This window comes from Elaeis guineensis, chromosome 12, assembly GCF_000442705.2.
Source record: "Elaeis guineensis isolate ETL-2024a chromosome 12, EG11, whole genome shotgun sequence".
Classification (NCBI taxonomy): Eukaryota; Viridiplantae; Streptophyta; class Magnoliopsida; order Arecales; family Arecaceae; genus Elaeis; species Elaeis guineensis.
This window is the reverse complement of record NC_026004.2, coordinates 14,835,341-14,858,148: the sequence shown is the minus strand read 5'-3', so window position 1 is coordinate 14,858,148 and position 22,808 is coordinate 14,835,341. Positions and strand designations below refer to the sequence as shown.

Here is a 22,808-nt window from a genome sequence, read left to right as displayed (position 1 = left end):
TGCAGATCGGTCATTTCTAATTTTTCATTAAATACTAATCATAATTTAGTAAAAAAAAAAATGAAACTCTCTATCACTATATCATTCATTTTGATTCTCCATTAAATACTAATTATGACTAATCATGATTTAATAGAAAATAACAAGCATTAATCTTAGATAACCGTGATTTAGTAAAAAATCCATTTCCTATTAAATACTAACTATAGCTAATCATGATTTAGTGGAGAAAAAAAGCCAGAAGTTAGCCATTCTTGGCTCTCTATTAAATGCTAATCATAGCCAACCATGATTTAATAAAAATTAAAAAAAATGTTAATCATGGCTACCTATGTTTTAGTAGGAAATAAAAAGTGCTTGTGGCTTTTGGCTCTACTAAACTATGGTTAATCATGATTACCATTTAATGGAAAATGAAGAATGGGCGGCATGGTTAGCCATGGACAGTATTTAATGGGGAATGATTTGGCTAGCATTTAATGGGGGAACCAAAAATGGCAAAGACTTTTTATATGTTTGTCTATATTCTATATGGTAGAATGATTCTATCTAATAATTTTTTCAAATTCAAAATTTATCATCCTGAAGCCTGCTCAATAACAAGACAAAAATAGAGCCATGATTTACAGGAGAGAGAAAAGATTTCATCCTCCAATATTACCAACATGGATAGAATTTAGTGCAGCTAGGGTACGAGCAGTTGTTGATATTGCAGTGAGAATAATATTAATAACTATATCTCCCAATATATTTCATACAGAATTAAAATAAAAAAAAAAAATTCAAATACTATAAGAGATGAAAGAGATTGGGTTTGAGGAATTGAGGCATTCCCATTCTTTCAAAATTAGAATGGGAATAGGATTTTCTCCAACTGGCTGATTGAAATGGGAGATACTCATGTCAATTCTTGCATATTAGTCTAGATGGCCATATCTAAGAATAATACTAGTTGTTGACATATTGAGAATGCGGCATGAAAGGATAAGTTTACGAAAACTCTCAAAGATCATAAGCTAAACCTGATAATAACCACTGCTGCTTAGAGGTGTGGGCTCGAGCCTTGGTTAGATCATAGGCTTCTAGGTCAAGTATTGGCCCATCTAGCATGGGTCTAAAGATGGACCCAATGAGAATTTTGAGTCTTGACTAAATCAACTAAAACTTTATTCTCACTTGGTGTATATAACATATGTTACATTCTTATATGCATTCTCCCTTTGTCTTCTCCAACACCCTCTCATCCTTTCCATCCCATGCAGATATCTACGTATATGGATCTGGCGGGATATTGCCGGATAGATTTTAACCGGGAATGGAATTTAGACCGGCAAAGGAGACCGTTTTGATAGCAAGCCTTTTTTTTTTTTTTCCGCCTCTCATTTCAAGATCCCATCAATGTCCATCCGCGTCCGGACTTGTTCAATGTTCAAACTAAAAACTTGGCATTTTACTTTGATTCCAGACTTGACCTTACTGCTGGACAGCAGGGTCAAAATTTAGACCAAGATCTTCTCACACGTCTACTTCTACCTTAGCAGCCAAACAAAAGTTGGGTCCAAATCTAGACAAAAACTTTCTTGTGGGTCTACTTTCGTATTAGATTACAATAAAAGCAAATAAAAAGATAAATGCCCTTTTCATTAAAGTTTTATATTTTATTATTTTATTAAAATTTAGATCATAATTATTTAAGAAAAAAAAAGAAATAATTGCTTATTTATGAGTATATAAAAATCATCCCCTAAGCCATTTAAAAATTTTGGGTAACATGAAAATTACATATGATAATATAATCGATTTATTAAACAAGACATAAACACTGCTTATGGTTTGGCTACTTTTTACATGCATATCCTTGATTCCTTATTGTGGTTCATTCCAAATCCAGATCAAGAGATAAAACTTATAAAAAAAAACTCATAAGAAAGTTTAGTATAAAAGAAGAAATACAATGAAATATTTGCCTAGAAATTTCGGAGAATACGAAAACAAAGGAGGAAAAAAAAAATCCTCATTTTTTTTTATTATATCTTCTGTCCCCTCCTCTCCCCCACTCTTTTTTTTTTTTTTCTTTTTCACTCTTGTCTTCTTAATTACCACCTAGCATCATAGACCACACGCCGCCAGTCTGAAAGCAAGAGGCCGTGGCCTCTTGCTTGCAAGTCCTCGTTAGGTTTTATTACATTTTCTAAAGTGGGGCACCAGCGGAGCCAAAAGATTCGTCCCTTTTTTTTTTCTTAGGTATTGGAGAACAGTGAGAGTCTCGTGAGTCAAGACAACTTGGGTTGCAACCCACTTTTGCAAATGCAAGTGTGAGTAGGTGACCCACAATCCAAACTTAGAAACGGTTTGACTCAAAATTTTTAAGTTGAAAGCTCGGTCATACAAGGATATCTAAAACTATTTTTGTAGTTATTATAATGCTAAATTCCTGTTGTTTAAGACCATTCCCTTTTCTCATTGGTCAGATTCAAAATTTCTTATATAAAAAGACTTTAGTATAGATCAAGTACACCATATATTTCTTATAAAATTTATGAGCATTTATTTGATGTTTTACTGCCTGACCAAAGATAATATCCAACCTTGGCCAATAAATTACACTGAAGGTTGGATTCTGAAACGCTTATTTATACTATATAGTATATACTAAATCAGAGATGATGATGCTGTTTTTGATTGTTTGTCAACTTTTTGATTAAAATATCCTTAATTCTTGTCATTATGAACATGCGTGAAAAATAAAAGTAAGATATATGATTAGATTAGACATCCTGAAACCAGTTGGACTCTTTTTTTTTTTTTTTAAAAAAAAGAGAAACCTCCATCATCTCCTATTTATATCTGAATAAATAGATAAATAAACTATTAATTATCACAAGACCGAAGAAACGGAGCATAAGCTGGTCACCTTCCGCATCCGACACGGTCGGTGTGATCATCGTTATCAAAACCCACCGTCTATAAATACCACCCACCTCCAGGAATTCCCCGAAAGCCCACGTATTTCTCCCCATTGGGTCTCCCCTTTCAAAGAAGAAAGAAGGAAAGAAAAAAAAAAGGCTCTTTTATTTCTCCTCTCGTCCTCCGCTATTCGGATTGGGAGAGAAGGCACCGAAAGGGAGGGAGTTGTCGATCGATCGGACCGGAGGAGCGAAGATGAAGGCATCGAGGGGGCGGATAAACGCCGTTGTGGGATGGGTGAAGCGGCAGCCGCCCAAGGTGAAGGCTTTCCTGAGCGTCGTGGCGGGCATGGCGGCACTCGTCTTCCTCAGATTCGTCGTCCACGACCACGACAACCTCTTCGTCGCCGCCGAGGCCGTCCATGCCATCGGCATCTCAGTTCTAATCTATAAGCTCACCAAGGAGAAGACCTGCGCCGGTTCGTAATCCCCCCCTTCTATCTGTCTCTAGTTTTAGGGTATTTGATCTTTAAGTGCGAAATCGGTTGTTTATTTTCTAATTTTGGTGGCAAAGATTGTATTTTTATGGCTATAATTTGTTTTATTTGTTGTTCCGATGAAGCCATGGGAAGATCGCAGTAGTGATACTCAGAGTCGATTGAAGATGCCCTATTCTCGACGAATTATGAGGCAAGGATTACTAAAGAAGATAAAAAAAAAAGGAATTTTTCCCTTTTTGATAAATTAGGGTTTCAACATGTGGATTTCTTGGAGCTGGTGGTACTGCTGCTAGTGGCATTTATTTTTTTAGTTCACTATGAGTCTCAGGCAATTCTTTTTATGAGGAAGTAGAAGATAAAAAAGGATTTTTTCCTTTTTTTTTTTTTTCATAAATCAGGATTTCAACATGTGGATTTCTAGGAACTGGTATTACTGTCGCTAGTGGCACTAGGGGCATTTATTTTTTACTTCACTATGAGTCTCAAGCAATTCTTTTTATGAGGAATTTAGCTAGGTATTTAGATTGAGATTTTGGCATGGGGATTAATTTGAGACCAGCAGATATGATTCTCTGCGCTGATTAGCACTTCAGGTCCACCAAATTGGATAATGGAGAAGATTTGTTGATATCTATGAATCTTGTATGGTAGAAAAATTGAGCGTTTGCTTTATCTAAAGAGTCAGTTGAAAGTTGTGATGACTCATGGTCCCATGAATGGAAAGAGTTAGAGTGGGTATCACGAGTTTTCTGGAAGTTTTGTGGCATGTAATGTGATGCATAACAATCCAGTTGTTGTGTATCAATTAGGTTTAGTTGTTGAGTACAAGTAACTTAAGGACGCACTCTTTTTCGAGCAATCATTAGAACGCTACCTTGGACTGGCACTTTTGGGCATATGGGTTAGTACATGGAGGTGGAAGTGAAGAAGGTTATAAACCCCTTTGTGCAGATCATGTCATTATGTCAGTAGTTGTACCTTATGATTAGTCACTTACTAACATTTCTGAAAATTTTATCTCTTACGATTCAAGGTCAAGTATCATATATTGATGTAACATTTGCAGTTTTTAGGATATAATGATTGATATGCTGATATATATGCTGCTAGTGATGTTATTGTTCCATCTTTATCGCCTGTAATTTAAGGGTAAAGCACAAAATTGCAACAGCTCTGTGGAGTTAGGCTAAGAGATGTCATGCACCTTTCTTGTCCAACTTTGAAGAAAATCAACCATTATTAACATGTTAACTCCAGGCATGTTTGTTTGGATGAAAAAGTTATAAGCTAATGAGTTTTCATTTTAGTTCATACAGGAAGGTAAGATTGAGGTATTCACTTCTTCCTGAAAAAGTTGACCATGAAACTTTATATTTTGGGTTTGTGCATGTTCAAGCAGTTAATGATGTTCTGTTATTTATCATTCAGATCAGGCTTTTGATAAAGCTAAAGATATTTTTAGATAGTTCCACAGCAAAATGCTATTGCCATTGTTTGCGGGAAGTCTTTAGAATTTGATAGTTTGTCAGTTTTTGTTTGTTTGTATTCTTAATTGTCCATTGAATTACTCATTATGTTGCAAGTTGCAACTGTTCTCACTTCTGTGAATTTATTTATCTTAATCCATAATTTTAAAAATTGCAGGACTGTCACTCAAGTCTCAGGATCTAACAGCTTTATTTTTAGCTGTTAGACTGTACTGCAGTTTTGTTATGGAGTATGACATACACACACTGCTGGATTCTGCTACGCTTGTGACTACCCTGTGGGTTATTTATATGATTCGATTTAAGCTGAAGTCAAGTTACATGGAGGATAAGGACAACTTTGCAATATACTATGTGGTAAAATATCTCTCAACTTCTCCAACTTTCCCATATTAAGAAGTTAACATTCATTCTCTTTTTGAACCACCGTATACTAAAACCTTTAACTGAGTCTTTCTGCCTTGTCTTAATCACGTCTCTGTAATGAGTGAATGATAGATAAAACTTTTGACAAATACTTATTTCAAGGTGTAGAGTGAAAACTTGCAGCAAATTGTACAACAACTGTGTTAAGAATATTTGAAATAAAGTATGCATAGTTCAATATTTCATAGGTATATATGAAGGCAAGCTGAGTGCTAATGAACCCAAACAACTGCCCCAATTTGGTGATCTTGCTATCGTAACATGTAAATTACATACTTTCATAATCAAACAGATCTGCACAAAGCATAAGGTTTCTATTTCTGCACAACTGTTCTGTCTGCAATAGCTAATCGTTTTGGCTTTTTTCTCTAAAAGAAATTTTATGTTGAGCCAAGGAAGGTTTACAAACTCAATCAGACCTTCGAGACATTTTCTGCTTGAATATCACAACTCCTTGTCTTGCTGAAATTTTGTAATGCTTTGTGATGATATTCTCTAAATGTTTCAGTAAATGTGATAATAGCAGCTTAAGTTGGAGTGTGGAAATTGAAAAAGGAGTTCTTATTGGTGCATGCAATTAGGGATGTGATCACTCTTGTCACTAGTCCCTGCGAACATAGTTTTTCTTGACATGATGTGTATCCGATGAACTATTTTCTAACATGGAATCTTGGAGGAGTGCTGTTCCTTGTGGTGGCAACCCACTTACAAGATGGTTAATAGAGTTCGTTTGTTGTTTTCAATGTAATGTTATGGATAATGCTTGTGGAAAATGTGCATTAAGGTCTGGTGATTGCAAATGTTCTTTAAGGAATGGGTCCCCTGGGGTGGCTTTGTAAGACATGTAATGCATAACACTTTCCTACTAGTTATGAAAAGCTCTGGTGACTGGTAGCTTATAATAATGCTTGAGACAGGCGTCATATTCAACACTTAAATCTTTAATGACTTTTTTTAATGCTTCTTAATGGCAAGCCGGCATAAATTGGAGCATTGACTTCAATTAAGAATAAGCCTTAGGTTCTTTTTTCTTTTTCTTTTCTTCTCTCTTCTAATTTATGTGTGTATATGTGTGTGTGTTTTTGGGTTTTTTTTTTTTTTCTTGGTGTGGACTGAAGATTTTGAATCAAGTGGTGGTTTGCTTTACACCTTCCTGCAAGCTCAGAGACTAATTAGCAAGTTTTATGAAGAACAAGACAGAAGAAATATTGTGTTTTATTGATTGCTCAATCAAATTACATGGCTTCACCAAGGGACATGCCTAATTTGCATGCACTTTAAACAAATGATAGCAAGTTGAACCATGGATTCTTCTTCGCATGGATAGGGTCCAGAGAATTGTGCGGCCCATCTCTCTCTCTCTCTCTCTCTCTCTCTCTTAACACACGCGCGCGCGCGCACACAAATTTATTGCAAGACAGGTGGTATTGAATTCTGAGGTGGAGCAAAAATTTGGGGTTGGAGATGCATTTCCCAGTCTTTGGGTTATAATAATAGTAGAGATGAAGAGGGAACTCTAAAAAAAGACCAGTTTAAGAACTTACAATTCTATCTGTTTGCACTTGAACATTTTTTTTTTTTTAAGTTTAATACTGTGAAAGTTGATTTTCATGTGAAGATAACTTGCTCAATGTAGTGACATGGTGGTTACACTTATTTTTTTGCTTTGTATTATCCCAGTTTAGTGACATTATTTTGCTTTGGATTAGCCTCGATTAGCCTTGTTTAACAATGTAGAGATCATCTTCCTAGGAATTTGCCTAATTTATCATGGAGGTCTATATTCATTCCCCAAAGATTCATTATTATTGGGTTTCTCCTTTCACCCAGCCAAATTAAGTTGGGTGTAGTCCTTTGAGCTATGGAAAAATAGGGAACATTATGCTTCTGGATAATTGTAGAACTTTTCGTGATCTCATGTGAGTCTAACTTACTTTCCCTTATTGGTGATGACGATATGCTAAGTAGAGGTTAATGGAGAATTCTTTATACTTAACCAGTGGCTTGTTCTGTGGCATGTGCTAAATACTTGATTTAAGACTTGTCGACCCAGATTTTGTTTGGTTTGTTGTCTTTGTGGAAATATGCTCCTATAGTAGTACTTAATGTAGGAATGAACAATGGAAGGAATATGTTCTGTGTTGCAGTGGTCAAATTAATTATATTATGATGCTTGACTAGCAGGGTGTTAAGGGATTCATGAGACCTTTAGCATTTCATGATTGGGTTCAGGACTCCCTTAGGTTTACATTTGCTTTGGGACATGGCTGACTTGGATGAAGAAAGCAATAAGAATGTTACCTTTTGTTATCAGGTGATCAATTTGAAGAGTGTGGATAGCGGGGTCTTTGAGCATAAAAGCAGAACTACTGAATTTTTAGCTATTGCCATATTATGTGATGGCCGGGTCAATACATATTTAACCTATTGTATTTGTTACCGTCAAGGATTTGCGTATTTCCAGTATGACCTATATTGGCTGGTACATTTCATTTGTACTGACCATGTATTAGTCCACTTTGGCCTGTATTGATGCAGGGTGCTGGCTCACCCTGTATCAACTTGCACCGAGTCCTTGAAATGTGCCTGTATCTGTCATTTTCTTTTCTCTCTGATCACATAAGTTCTCTTTGCAGCACTCAAGGTCTATTGTCTAACTTCTGTTCAAGAGATGTTCCAGCCAACTTAGAATTGCATTTTTCGATCTTCCTTTCTTCCAGTTTTGCTTCAGACAGTTTTGACTGATGCAGTCTACAGTAATGAAAAGTTTATATAAGATTTATCACTGATAGCTAGTTTTATTTGTTGCGGATGTTTCCCTTTTTGATTTCTGAATGAAATTCAAATGGCTTTGTGGAAAAATTTTTCGTGTGGCTGGCACATGTGGGTGAACCTATGATGACTTTTTGGCAATGGTTCAAAAGTTAGGAAAGCATAAATGCATGAGAAGAGATGGTTCATCTCAAATCATCTTTCAGACCTTGGTCATAACTAGATACTGAATTGAAAAATTTTATCTCAAGAAGTTCTGATGCAATGCAACATAAGCAGCATATGTTCAATTTAAAGAAAGCAGGCACCAGTCAGATTCACTCATAGGGAGTTCTTTTTAAAACCTTTTGCAGTTCTACTGATTTTGACATCACTGACATCAATACTACTATATGTTGACTTCCTAGTGTGAGAAATAAGAGAAGTCTCAGGTTATATGTGCTTGCGGATGCTGGTTGTATAACATTTTTTTGCACATATGATTGGACTTTAAACTATATCCACTTGTGAGGGAAATGCAATCCTGAAAGTTTGGGAGGTGTTTCCTTTGTAATTTCCACTAAAATGGTTAAGGTAGTTTATTTCATAATTTGTTTGCCAATCATTGGATTAATGTTGTATGCTTGGATAAATGACCGATGATGGAACTGCATAAGTTCTGCAAGCTTCAATAATTTCAGCCTTCGTGATGTTATTCTGAATTGTTTATTTTATTATATTTACTGACAATTATTTCTTGGTCATATTTATAAGCTTGTAACTGTGCTGAGTTGTATGTCTTCATATGGATGTAGGTGGTGCCTTGTGCTGCACTAGCCCTTTTAATTCATCCTTCAACATCACATAATATTGTGAACAGATTTTTCTGGGCCTTTTGCGTCTATTTGGAAGCTGTCTCAGTGTTACCCCAGTTACGTTTAATGCAAAACACAAAGGTAAATGCGGAAAATGATAGCCCCTTTTAGTTTGGGAATTGTTTTCTTTTTCTTAACAACATCTTCATTTATGTTTGGCAGATTGTTGAACCATTCACAGCTCACTATGTATTTGCATTAGGAGTTGCTAGATTCTTGAGTTGCGCGCACTGGGTCCTTCAGGTTTGATTCAGCATGAAAGCTATCATTTTCTGAAATATCTCATTCTACTCAGATATGTATTCTAATTATATTTAATTGGTCCTACATTTTTCATATGCTTGCACATACATGTTTATGCAACAAATGTAAATGCTCATATAGAAATTAAAGAGATCCTTGATTTTCTTTTTTATCTAAAATAAAGAGAACATACAGATCATAACTTCTACTATTTGTTCTTTCTTAGTTATTTAATCCTGGAGTTTCGTGGCATCATAGTATGTACAAGTACTTGCTTGTGTATATGTTGAAACATAAGATTTCCTCTTTCTTTTTGTATTGTTTATGTCAAAAAAAATCTAGTGTTACATTTGAGATTAAATCTTCATTAATAAGTTTTCTTAGTACTTTTTAAATGTTTTTAATAATTTACTAAAATATGTTTTTCAAATCTGGAAGTTCATCAAGAAATAATTGGAGAGGCAAAAAAAATGCTCCTCTTTTCTTTATGAAACACCTAAAAGCTTCTAAATCTTTTTTGGAATCTCCAAATTCCTACTTTAATCTTCTGAAAATGCTACATGGAGGATTGATCAATCAACTGTATGCAACAACTGCTCTCTAAGCTTGAAAAAACCAAGGCTTTTATGTGTGGCATACATCCATTTAAGCAGAAACCAATGAAGCCTTGAAACTGGAATTAATTTTGGACGGATATGTCTATAAGAAAAAAATGGATGAATAACTGCGGAAACCAGTCCAATCTGGTTGAAATATTTCCATTTTTGCCGCAAACTATAAAATCTAATACAGCCAGCACAATATTCAATGAAACAGATGAATAAGCAATAGTATATATTAGGATAAAAATTCTAAGAAACTGCACATACATGGAATTATTATATGGAAGAAATTAGCTAGCATGGTGATTGTGGCTAGTCAAGGACATACTTATTAAATTTTAAAGCATAAAGCACTAGCCAAATTTTCTTCAGCTTTTGCTGATATTGTCCCCAAGTAAGATGTGTTTCTTGCACCAGCTGAATATATTTCAGAACTTCAGATTTTACTTCTAAGAAAAGGAAAAGATATTAGGAAATAAAGAAACTTCTTCTTTTTTTTTGGTGGGGGAGTGGCACTTGTGATTTGCTTTTACTTTCCTTGCAATCAAAGATCCAGCAAAATAATGATTTTGAATCAAAATTAGGCTCAAAAATTCATTTGAGAAAAAAGGAATTTGTAACAGTTCTTGATCCTCAACTTATTTTCTGTTTTCCTCATTATGTTTGTAGATTAATTTCTTACTAAAGTGACTGAATGTTATGTTTTAGGTCCTGGATACTCGTGGGGCCCTGTTGACAGCTTTGGGATATGGGATGTGGCCATCCATGGTTCTCTTCTCAGAAATTGTTCAAACCTTCATCCTTGCAGACTTCTGCTATTATTACGTCAAAAGGTAACTGCAATTTTCCATCATGAAGGGCCTTAATATAATAGATTAATTTCAGAATCTTATATTACTTCATATTTTTCTTTTACAGTCTTGTTGGTGGGCAATTGGTGCTACGTCTTCCTTCTGGGGTAGTATAAATTTGAAGATTCTGTGCAACCTCTCAGTTATCATACCCCGAAGTAACTTGATGTGAAATCCTATTTTGTGCATTTTCTATTGCCTTATCCCTTAGAAACCTATAGCCTTTGCAATTTGTCAATGGTGATGTCAAGTTGTGAACACATGCGAAGTCTAAGAAATTTAAAAGCAGTTGTAGATATCTTGAATGATAATGCTTTGGTTTTTTGCTGACTGCCTGTACTTTAGATAAAGCTAATCTAGATCTTTTGTGGATCTTTTATCTTAACCCTGGGAAAACATTTCAGCTCCTTTCTTTATGACTCTCTGGCATGCTTGCAAGCATAAACCTCATGGATATATCTCTTTCATAGCAGCTTGTGGATGCTGTGCCATGATTTATGCTTTTTAAAGTGTGACAGTGTTTGGATCATTTGGATGACATGTTTTAACTTCATAGGATATGCCGAGTGCTGTTTCTTCTTCCTTTTTTTTTTTTTTTTTTTGAGAAAAAATCTGGACTGCTGCTATGTTATCACACTTATGTTATTGAGATCATGGGCTAATTGATTATTTGGTGAAAGTGTTTGTTGTTGACCTGTGTTCTCTCTTCTTGTAGAAGAGAAGGTACCTTTTGGGGGAAATTTCATTTCGAGACAATTATTATTCATCCCTATGGATGAGCCAAATTTTGTACCGTCCCCTGGATACTAAAGAAATTCAGCCTCTTACTATATTGTGAGCTGATTAATTTACTGCACACATGATCTTCAGTAACCCTGCTCCTTGGCACCATCAGTCTTTGTATTTATACTGGTGTTGGTTGTGATGATCTTCTCTTGATCTGCGAGATGTGCTGTAAATTGACAGAATATGTGCAAGTAGATCTTGCCATGCATGGCATAGATTTTAAAGAAATATTGACGAATCTTTTCCCTCCTGAGAATCTATTCTGTTTTGATATTATAAAGCATTAGATATAGTCTTCTTATCATTCCCTCTGTGGACGCCCAAGTTGGAACCCTCGGTTCATCCTCATCAAGGAGTACTATTTCTCTTGGTTGCGATATCTGCCTCCCTCTGGCGCAGAGCGGCAGATGCTTTAAATAGCGTGTTCAAAAGTCATAAAACAACCTCTTCCCATGCTGCAACACCCTGGAAAAAAGGTATCCGATCCCTTTCACAGTTTTAAGCTCGAGAGAAGTTTTGCAGCTTTATGAGTTTCTTCATGGGAAGCAGGTTTGTGTCTGCTCTCCGATTTCCAGGTTCTGTGGACATCTGTGTCAAGCGGACGTCAGGTGAAGTTTGTTGATCTTTTTATGGATTTTTTTTTTTTTTTTTTCGCTGAGATGGAGCACTCATATAACTCTAGTACGAACATAATCAACAAAGTTAGAGGGAAAAAAAAAATGATATCTTAAAAAAGTATTGGAGCAACTATTGTGCAAGGATCGATCCAGTCGGCATCACCATTGTCTTGCGAAGTCTCCATGGGTAATTTGGGGATGCCGTAGTTGCCATCGGTGTCGTGGCGTATGGTCTGGGTCTTATCTATTGTTCTTGTTTCCTTGCATACGGCTCCATTTTGCCGTCCAGCGTGGGGTTGATATGGTTCCAAACAGGTGGTCTGGGTCTGCAAACGCTTTGGAGAAACGAGGTTACTCCTCAAATCAAGTCTATTACAAGTGAGTCCAATTTTTATGTTCTTGGATTATGGATCAACTTGGAAAAAAGAAAACAGACAATCCATGTTCAAATCAAAATCATATACAAGATGACCAAAATTTCAGGATTAAACTTGAGGGCAACCTCAAAGTTCTAAAGCATCCGAATTAAATTCAAGAGCTCTAAACTTAATATATCCAGAGTATTGTGCCATACATGCCTTGTGCAAGCATGTGCATGGGATGTAAAGATAAAAGTAACAAGGACAACCGGTATTTAGCACAGGCTGCACATAATTAGGTATATTTTAAAGAGAGGTCAATTATCCTCGGTAAAAGTGTGAAGAGGGTGAGATGCATGAAGTTGGTCATGCAATCCTCTTGCAACTTACAATGAAACATGTGGTGATCCATGCAAAAAGGCTCAGCATCATGCAACGATGGCTTTTGGTCCTTTCCTCCTAACTCGGACAACTTGATGCTTCATACAATAACATGGATAAAAAGACGGACCAAGATATGTTCTATGTCACAATTTTATCCAGTCTCCACTCCGACAAGTCTAAATACTGGTCAGATGAAACCAAAGCTCTCTGGTCGTCCATCACAACGAGGCTCAAATCCTAAAATTTAAGCGCATCAAAGCCACAGCCTGTTCCTCTCTCTCTTTCTCCACGCTAGTATCGCCAGTTCCCACCAACCCCGTCTGAGAGGAAAAAAAGGGATCCCCTTTTTATTGAGAGACCGCGTCCCGTCCCTCCGGTTCTCTTCTCTTCTCTTCTCTCCGTCGCCACGACCAAGAGAACGAGGGAGGGAGATGGGGGACGCGTTCTGCCCGGACTGCAAGAGGAGCACGGAGACGGTCTTCGACCACTCGGCGGGGGACATGGTGTGCTCGGAGTGCGGGCTGGTGCTGGAGGCGCACTCGATCGACGAGACGTCGGAGTGGAGGACGTTCGCGAACGAGTCCGGGGACAACGACCCCGTCCGCGTCGGCGGGCCCACCAATCCGCTCCTTGCCGACGGCGGCCTCTCCACCGTCATCTCCAAGCCCAACGGCGGCCAGAGCGACTTTCTCTCCTCCTCTCTCGGCCGCTGGCAGAACCGCAGCTCCAACCCCGATCGCTCCCTCATCCTCGCCTTCCGCACAATCGCCACCATGGCCGACAGGTCCCTCTCTCGCCCTCTATCTGTTTGCATGATTGATGTGATGCGAGAAAAATGGAATTTTGAGGTGGATTGATGACAGCAGATGGATATGGCGCTTGGGTCTTGCTCCAATCGCGCAAAATTTTTCTGGACATGAGGAAAGATCGGATTTTTTGTTAAAATGGTTTCATTAAAAACTGGAAAGATTTTTGGGTCGGATGGTATGTTGGCAGAGGCAGATGGTACGAAATGGAGAAAGATGGAATTTTGATAAATACTGAAACGAAGTTTCATGCATATAGAAATGCCTTTGACATGACATGTATTTGCCTGTCTTAGGATTGGATCACTGAGTTCTAAGAAGGAGATGAAGAGGGAGGCAGAGAGTTTTTTAGTAACTTTTCGGAGTATTCAGGCATCTGAGATTAGAATTTTGATCAAAAATGAGAATTGGGTGCTGGATCCCCTTGCTAGCATTTGGAGCATTTGACTGAACTTTGTTTGTTGGAGCTATTGATTGAAAAATTGTGTTCTGTGATCCATCCCATTCCCATACGAATGCAACTAATTAATCTGATTTCAGGATTTGAGCTTGTCTCATTTATAGATGTGTAAAACTTGGATATACTTATATATTAGGGTTGATGTGACTCTCTTTGGGTCACTAATTTTAGAACAAACACCTTTTTGCTTCTTATCGTTTGAATCGTTTACAAGTTATTTGCTGCCACACAAGTGTCGAATGTTGCCTCTTTGTTTTGAAAAGTATCTCCTGTTTTCTGGCGGAAAAGTTTTAAGGTTTTCCTCAAGAGCAGGAAGTCCCTAGTAGGCATCTTTGCTGTTGTTGTTGAGGAGTTATTGAAAGGTGAGAGATTGAAGAATCATCAACGGGAGAGAAAAAGGCTGGAAGGAAATTTGCTGTTGCGTTGAAATAAATGCTTCTGAAATGAATTATGTTTATTTTTGATTTCATGGGCGTCTTTTCTGTTTAGCGACACTTGAAAAACACACTGTGATGGCTTGTTAGCATGATTTTAAGCAACCAGTTTCCAGGATGCATTGGATTCTCTGTGTTGAAGATCTCAGAGATCAAGCATAACATACAGCTAAGAAACTTCATCTCAGAGGTTAAGTTTAACATATATATATGGAATTGGTTTCAGTTCTGGGAGGTGGTGATTTTAATGAGAGGACCAGGATTTATACAGGAATATCTTTAGGAAGAATGGCTTCAGGCAGACAATGGGGTTCGGAGGAATTATTAGGTGAATGGCTTGGTGCATTATCTATCTAATAAGCACTTAGTCTGAAGGGATCAGGCTCTGTCTGGCCAAACTTAGATTGTTCAAACTAGAATTTCGAGATGGATTCTCACCAAATCATAGGTTCAAAAGAATTTCAGGCCAGTTTTGGCCACATTTCTCGTTTAAGGTTGATCTGAGTACAATTTTTATAATGACTGTTTTAGATGCACTATATATGCCTTCATAGGATAGGAAGAGAAACATAAAAAGGTGCCTTATGTTAAGAATCCCAACAAATAGTGTTGCATAGCCATGGGAATAAGAGTCAGAGTTGGACACATATCCAGATTTCTGACTCTGATACATGGATATGTAGGAGAATGATTGACTCATATGACATTGATGATGTTGCTCTTTATTTTATATTTATAAATTTATCACAAGTATGTGAAGAAAAGTGTCATGCTAGTGAAGTTAGCAGTGATCTGTAGATTTCAAAGAGTGATCACCGGTGTGAATTATGGATTTTTAAGTTTTAAAGATATGCTATCGTTTTGGCTATTCTTTTCAGAATACATGCACCTGATTTCATCTACATATCTAATTCAAGCACAAAAATTTTATGACATTCCGCAAAATGTTTGATCTCCATCATTAAATGAACTTTGAGAACAACTAAATCCCACTATCATGAGATTTGTGTGAGAGCTATTGATGATTCAGTGTTGGAGAATAAACCCATAATGCAAGAATTAATAGGTAGAAGTGCTTGATGCATATCCAGCTCACAGATAGATGTCAATATTGGATTCTCTGAGGTTGAAGCAAGTGTCCAGGTAACACAGCTTATAAGCTGCGGGATCTATGAATGATTAGAAAGTAAAGGGGTTTATATGTAACAATCATGTCTATGTGAGGATAAAAATTTTCATCCCATACAATGATGTGCATTTCTTTCCCATACGCAGGCAATACTTTTCCTGTTGTTATATGTTCTTGTATCCCTCAATGTATAATAGTGCAGCTGCAATGGAAAATTGAGCATTGTAAGGTACATTAAATCTTGGGACTCATCTATTCTTATCCGTAAGTAAGACAACTTTCAACTTAAAAAGACAACTTTCTACTGAAAAAGTAGACTTGTTCTCTCACCAAAGAAGGTGTGGGTTTGTTCACTTGCTTCTTGTACATACCTACTTTGACCTAAATTACTTTGACCGGCTTGTTGTGATATTCTTTGTTCGCATATCGATCACAGAAAAAAAGACTAGGGTGATAGAAGAAAGAGTCAAATTTAAATTCATAAAAAAAAGACTTTGAAGGTGTGTGCTATTTGTCTTAAATGTTTCACCAAGTTGGGTGCTCTGGAAGCTGAATAGTCCAGGAAGAAATAATTCACCAGAAGAAATTATGCACCATGTTTTGCAACCTTCATTATAATGTTTGCATTTTTAGTTCATTTTATTTTTATCTATTTAAGATAACATGCATGAAGCACTCCATGTTTTGAACATGATTATATGCATTGAAACATAAAGGTGCTTATGAATCCATTTAGAAAGTTTTGATGTTATGGACTTTTCTATTTCACATGTTTGTTGTGAGAAGATGGGATTTTATAATTTTGACTTGATTACCCGAAACTCCAATGCACAAAACTGACGTCTTGTATATCACTAAATTTTGCTTCTATGTAAATTAATTTATGATTTTGTCAAATTACTTTTTTTTGGCAAGTGCAGCAATTGTTGAAGCTACTGCTGATATAGTGTTTTTTCCCCCCTTTCAGGTTGGGTCTTGTTGCAACTATCAAGGTATAAAACTTGACTGGCTATCCATTTGAAGTTTTCATCATGTAAAAGTTTCATTTCTTGAATATGTGATTTCAAGAAAAAGTTTGCATCTGATGCAAATTGCTTTTGATTTCCAAGATAATTGTAATAAGCAAGGAATGAAGTCTAAAATCCGGAAGCTTCAAGAATATTGAGGTCTAGTGGTTGCAAGGGCATTACTGTTCACCTTTTAATGAAACTAGTCAAAACTAAGTTAGAGAAGCATGTCCAAATCTTCCTAAATGTTGATAGACCTTTTGAAGGACCGTGGGCTCCCCCTTTTGTCCCTTTTCCTTGCCTCTGTGTGTTCGTGCTTGCTTGGTTTTGTTTCACCTATCAAAACCCTATGCCTTTATTCATCATTGTTGGTCTCTCCATAAATGCACACTTTTTTGGGTGCATGGTTACCAAATTGACTCAGGTCGGAGCAGACAGGGACTGGGATCTGACTGCACAAGGCTAGGGTAAGTGCATGAAGGTGAAGAAATTTGACTAGTTCAAATGCGAAAGTGATTGGATGAAGGATGCTTGCAAATGAATGACAAAATGATTTTTAATCAAAAGAAAGAAATTATTTTTATTAAAATAATTCAATTAGAGGGTTACTCTAGAAGTAGAAAGCAAAGATAAAAGAGCCGAACTAGGAAAACTAGCTGGAGTTTCACCGACCAATCCACTTGATCCAATCAGAGTTGCACAGTGTCTACATACCTGCTTAAGATTTCTCCTTTCTTTTAGAATTTTGATATGTGCATGCATGTATCTGAAAAATAAAACCTATTAAAATTCAGCAGTGTAGTTTGCTATTCTGCACTTTATATTCGAAATACCTTCTCATGTCTTATATTTTTTTCGCTGCCTTATTTGAGCAGTTGTATGATATATAATGATCTACTAATTGGATTTTTTTTTTTTAATAATTTGTATTGTCAACTTATTTTCTGTGGTTTTTCATATATACTTTTCCGTCTGTTACTTTTGTCATACCAAATTGAATTTCTCCGGGTCGATCTGGATGTTCTTGCTGTTACTAGGCTGGTTCTTCTATATTTATACTTGGTGGTATCATGATATTTCATAATTGGTTATGCATAGATAAGCTGAAAAATATGCTCTAGTTGAGCAGTTTCTTCTTCTTAGACTAAATTCTTATTTTCCTAATACCAATTTCATATTTATTTCCTGAAGGATCGGGCCAATGAGATATATAAAAAGGTGGAAGATCTCAAATCCATTAGGGGAAGAAATCAAGATGCAATTTTAGCTGCTTGCCTATACATTGCTTGTCGACAAGAGGACAGGCCTCGCACTGTAAAAGGTATAACTTATATCTAACTTCTTGAACAGTTTTGATTTTTCATCTTGATTGTACATAAGTCTTCTCGTCACTTTTACTTTAACTAGAGATATGTTCTGTTGCCAACGGAGCTACAAAGAAGGAAATTGGCCGTGCAAAAGAGTTCATAGTGAAACAGCTTGAAGTTGAGATGGGTCAGTCCATGGAGATGGGCACAATTCATGCGGGAGATTTCCTGGTTAGTTTAAGCACTATTATTTCAATTTTCTCATTTTGCTTTGTTAGAATGAAGTTAGATTTTGATTTGCTTGCAGATGCATATTTACCATCATTATTTTGATATTCTTAACATTAGAAGTGTCCATAAATATCTGTGATGATCCTTATATGGCTTCATGTCCTGGCTTCCTAAAATTTGTAGAGACGGTTTTGTTCACATCTTGGCATGACAAATCAAGCAGTCAAGGCTGCTCAAGAAGCAGTACAGAAGTCAGAAGAGCTTGATATAAGGTACCGTTTTTGAAATATTTAGATAGAAATTGCAAGCAGCTGCCATTTTGCTTGTTAATGTTTTCATGTGCAGTGTTAGAGTGAATATTCTATTGTTCAATTTGTACTCTCCCCCGTGTATTCATCATTTTTATCAATTTTTTTTTGACTCATGTTCTGTCTGTAAGCTATGTCGACTGTAGGAAAAGATCTTTTCATGCTTTTTTAAGGCCTTGAACATGGAACAGTTATAGTCACCAGGCTAGCCTTTTATGTGTTTCTGTAATAGTTATCTAGTGTAAGTGATTAAAATATGTACCTCGAGTTACTCAAAGCATACAACCTATTAAATTTACTTTTGAAGTCCATCAGTTCACTATCGATCTCCATTCAACTTCTAAAGAGTAAGATGCATCTCCTAGAGCATTGACTGTTAATTATGAATCGTATTTATGAAACTTTAGCTTCTAGAAGATTAAGAGCTTCATATTCTAATTCTAATATTACAATTCCTTGCAGGAGGAGCCCCATATCAATTGCAGCAGCTGTCATTTACATGATAACTCAGTTGTCGGATGATAAGAAACCCCTCAAAGGTTCTGAGATCTTTTCTATTTTGTCTTGCAATTATAGTTGCTTGTGCTAACCTGAATGTTTGTTGCAGATATATCCTTGGCTACTGGAGTGGCAGAAGGCACCATAAGAAATTCCTACAAAGATCTTTATCCTTATGCTTCAAGGCTCATTCCAACCTCCTTTGCCAAGGAGGAAGACTTGAAGAACCTCTGCAGCCCATAGTTTGGTATCAACTTGTTATACTGAACATGGAAATATAAGACTGATCATTGAGGATGATGCTGAACAAACAATGCATGGTTTGATTGATTTATCGATCATTCGGTACTTAGTTGTGATTTTGATGAGCCCATGCGCATCTAGTTTTTGGTATTGGACTTGTGGATGGAAATTAAATGGGACTACATCAAAAGATGGTGTTTCATTTTTTACTGCATCAGGGAGTTGATCAGCAAGGGCTGGTGTCTGATGTGAAAGAATCTACTTTCCCATCTCAGGGTAATCATAACTTCAGACACAAAAAAGGGGTCCTTTCTAAAATAGATGAGAACAACTTTCTAAAGAGTAGCCAACTCAAAGCAGTCCATAGCATAGTGTGAGGGTAATAGTGGTTACTGGTCAAATGTGCTGGAAAATTGAGATTATATTAGTAATTTGCTTATGCAAAAGCTGTTTTTTTCTCCAAAAGCTTGTATGCTTGAAGTCTTGTTCTTATGTTTTAATTGTTTATCAATCCCTTTGAAGAGGCTTTTTAAATTATCGTGAAGCTTTTCAACCATTCTTGTCATTCCATAGTTTATTTGCTTTTCCTGCCCATCTTGTTTCCTGTCTTCCATTTCGAGTTTGCGTGAGTGGGGTGGAGCAGCTGATGCTTCTCATAATTTCAAAGAGAGAACTTTTATAGGTTCGTTTACAAGAAAAGTTTATACTTCATGAATTTAGTATTGGGAAATGAGGAGTTTGCCCATTCTTATATTGTTTGTGTTCCCCATCATGTCAGCCAACTCACTACTTACCATGATAACCTCCCATCATTTCTCTGACTTCTTTTTGCAGTGACAAACCTCTCTCTCTCTCTCACAAGAATCACAAAGGGTGTACATGTGATGAGAAGGGTATCAGAACTTTATCATATCATATAATGCAAAATTCTTTGTGTATCACTGCGTTGCGGTAAATTCGGCGTACAACGTACCATCTTTTTTTGATTGGACTGCATAGTTATTATTTTTAATAATATTTAATATTTATAATTTTATTTTTTATTTAAAAATTTAAATAATCAAAATATTTTTTAAAAAAAATTATGATATTTTATGTCGATATTATAACATTTTGTTTTGAAATTATGATTTTTCATGTAGGATGTCAGAATTTTGATCGAAATATTTTTATCATTAAAAAATTTATATGAAATTTTTAATGATAAAAATATTATTTTTTTTATAATATTTTATAAAAAAATTATGTCATTTTATGTAAGAAGTCATAATTTTAATGTAGGATGTCATAACATCAACGTAAGATGTCATAATTTTTTTTTTAAAAAATAATATTTTTATCATTTAAAATTTTAAATAAAAAAATAAATCTATAGATATTAAATACGTATTGAAAAATAATTACTATGTGATTCAGTAAAATGAGGTGTTGTGATTTTTTATATCGTGGATGGTGTATAAAGAATTTTTTATCGTGTAATATCTTGGATGGGTTTTGTTGGTGCCTTCGTCTGGTTATCGTCTTGATATAGCTTGGCTCTATCCTTAAGCATTCTGTACCACTTATCTATCATTAAGAATTCTGTACCACCTACTTCGCCGGTGTTGCATGCCATGCGATCCTCCATATTATGGTGTCTATGCTCTATGTGCCACCAATTTAAGTAGGGCCATTAACGTGGAGAATTTAGGTTGGAATCGATCCATGAGAAATAGGACAAGGGGAATAAATACCGTTGCTTTTGCTTATGTTTTTTCTTTTTTTTCTTTTTATGTAGATTTTGCTTGTGGTTATCACTCATCTTAATAATGCTTTTAATTCTCAATTTGTCAAGCCTGATGGTTAGTGCAACGTATTAATCATATGGATCACATTCTCTCATCTTTTTTTATCATTGAAATGTGAGACGATGTCAGTATTCTACTAAAATATAGATCACAACTTTTGATTGCGGATGTCAATGGGATGAATCCGGTGCAGGTAGCGAAACAATTGAAATGAAACCAAAATCTACTGTTGCTTCCGAAATCAAAATGGAATGATTTTAGAAATAAAATAATCATAATTGTCATAAAAAAAATTGATTGCAAAATAGAAAATTGCCTCTCTTTGTACTGGGGTTTGCGGCAATATAGCTATCGACGATTTAGATTGAGAAGGATATGGAGCTAAAATTATATGATGGCCATTCTTATGGAGTTAGTAATTTAGATTTTATACTAAATATAAAGTGTATTAAGGATACTAAATATCAAGGCATATTTGATTTTGGTTTATATTTCGGATGCGGTATTGAGTTTGATTTCGGATCGAGGAACAATTGAAACCGATACAGAATGATTTTTATTTTATTAAACCCATCACCAAAACAATCCCCATTTAATTCCCATTAAAACTATCCTATTTGGTTTGGAGACAGATAAAATATTCAAATATCCATCTTCATCGACCATAAGAAAGAATTTAATATTTGAAAACAAAATATAGTATATGGTAACTGGATACGAATATATATACCTAGCTCGCCATATTCTTATCCATAAAAAAAAAAAAAAAGTGACGAGCTGGATAAAATACATTGGGTATAGAATTGTGGAAAGGCACTTGTGTAACATAATTGGTAAAGTTAGACCATCCGTTGAAATCATTCGTCAACTTTATAGTGGTTTAAGGAGATAAACCTCAATTCGCACAACGGTCCGCCAATCGCATCCCATTAGTCGGAATTGGATTCAATTGATTGAATAGTAATTGGTCGCCGTGGATGCAGAGGTGCCGCAAGGGGAATACTACTAAATTTGAGGTTATGCCTTGAAGCGAATCTAGTAATTACCATATATTAGAACTGAGAGGAATATAAAAGAAGTCTACATCCTGTGACCTTCCAGTGGTCCCACTATTTATTTGTCTCCACCGGCCATAGAATAATCGAAAAGCATCATGCCGGGCTAAGCCTAGTATTTAGCAAATTCTCCAAAATCCAGCTGTGAATTTGTTCCATACTACCCTATTTGTCCCATGAGTCAATCTAACAAAGAAAAGGTGAGGTGAGCTAATTAGTAATTCATCATGCTAAATCTCTTTAATTGTTCTCATTCTTGTAACTTTTGAATATTTTCAATTGTAGTCATCTCATTCATTTTGATCAATCCAAGTCATTCTATAGACAATCTTTTGTAACTCAAAACAAAAAATTATCTCATAATATATGTTTAGAAATATAGAATTTCTCATTCTACCTTCCAGCTCGAACAAATCTAATTTACTGAAGGATGAAAATTAAAAATTATACATCCGAATGGGAACCAACCAAATCGACAAAGTAAGCAATTATGATAAACCCATTATAATATAAAATTTTATATTAATATATATATTTTAAAATTTATCCTCTCTTTATCTTGAAAGCAATTGTAATTTTTGACATACATACATATATACATATATGAGAGTCCAAGCAAGAATTGTTTCACTGCATCCTGCCAATTAAGTGCTGGCAGGAGAATCCGTGATAGTTATTGACCATCAGCTAGACTTGACATTGGGGCCATCCTTGTTCTTTTTGGAGACATCTAATAAGATTGGAATACTATAATCT

General features: G+C 35.8%; 2 protein-coding genes across 2 annotated transcripts; both read left to right on the top strand.

The window, feature by feature from the left end:
• The first annotated feature begins 2,983 nt into the window (after positions 1-2,983).
• Positions 2,984-11,026, top strand: LOC105055047 (uncharacterized). Its single transcript, XM_010936744.4, has 6 exons — positions 2,984-3,385; positions 5,051-5,250; positions 8,886-9,026; positions 9,108-9,188; positions 10,499-10,623; positions 10,709-11,026. Exons 1-6 carry the CDS (start codon positions 3,163-3,165, stop codon positions 10,755-10,757), a joined length of 819 nt encoding a protein of 272 aa, XP_010935046.1. The 5' UTR covers positions 2,984-3,162; the 3' UTR covers positions 10,758-11,026.
• A 2,032-nt stretch (positions 11,027-13,058) lies between these two features.
• Positions 13,059-19,326, top strand: LOC105055048 (transcription initiation factor IIB). Its single transcript, XM_010936746.4, has 7 exons — positions 13,059-13,571; positions 16,584-16,608; positions 17,815-17,944; positions 18,031-18,161; positions 18,345-18,433; positions 18,932-19,008; positions 19,077-19,326. Exons 1-7 carry the CDS (start codon positions 13,219-13,221, stop codon positions 19,208-19,210), a joined length of 939 nt encoding a protein of 312 aa, XP_010935048.1. The 5' UTR covers positions 13,059-13,218; the 3' UTR covers positions 19,211-19,326.
• Positions 19,327-22,808: the final 3,482 nt, after the last annotated feature.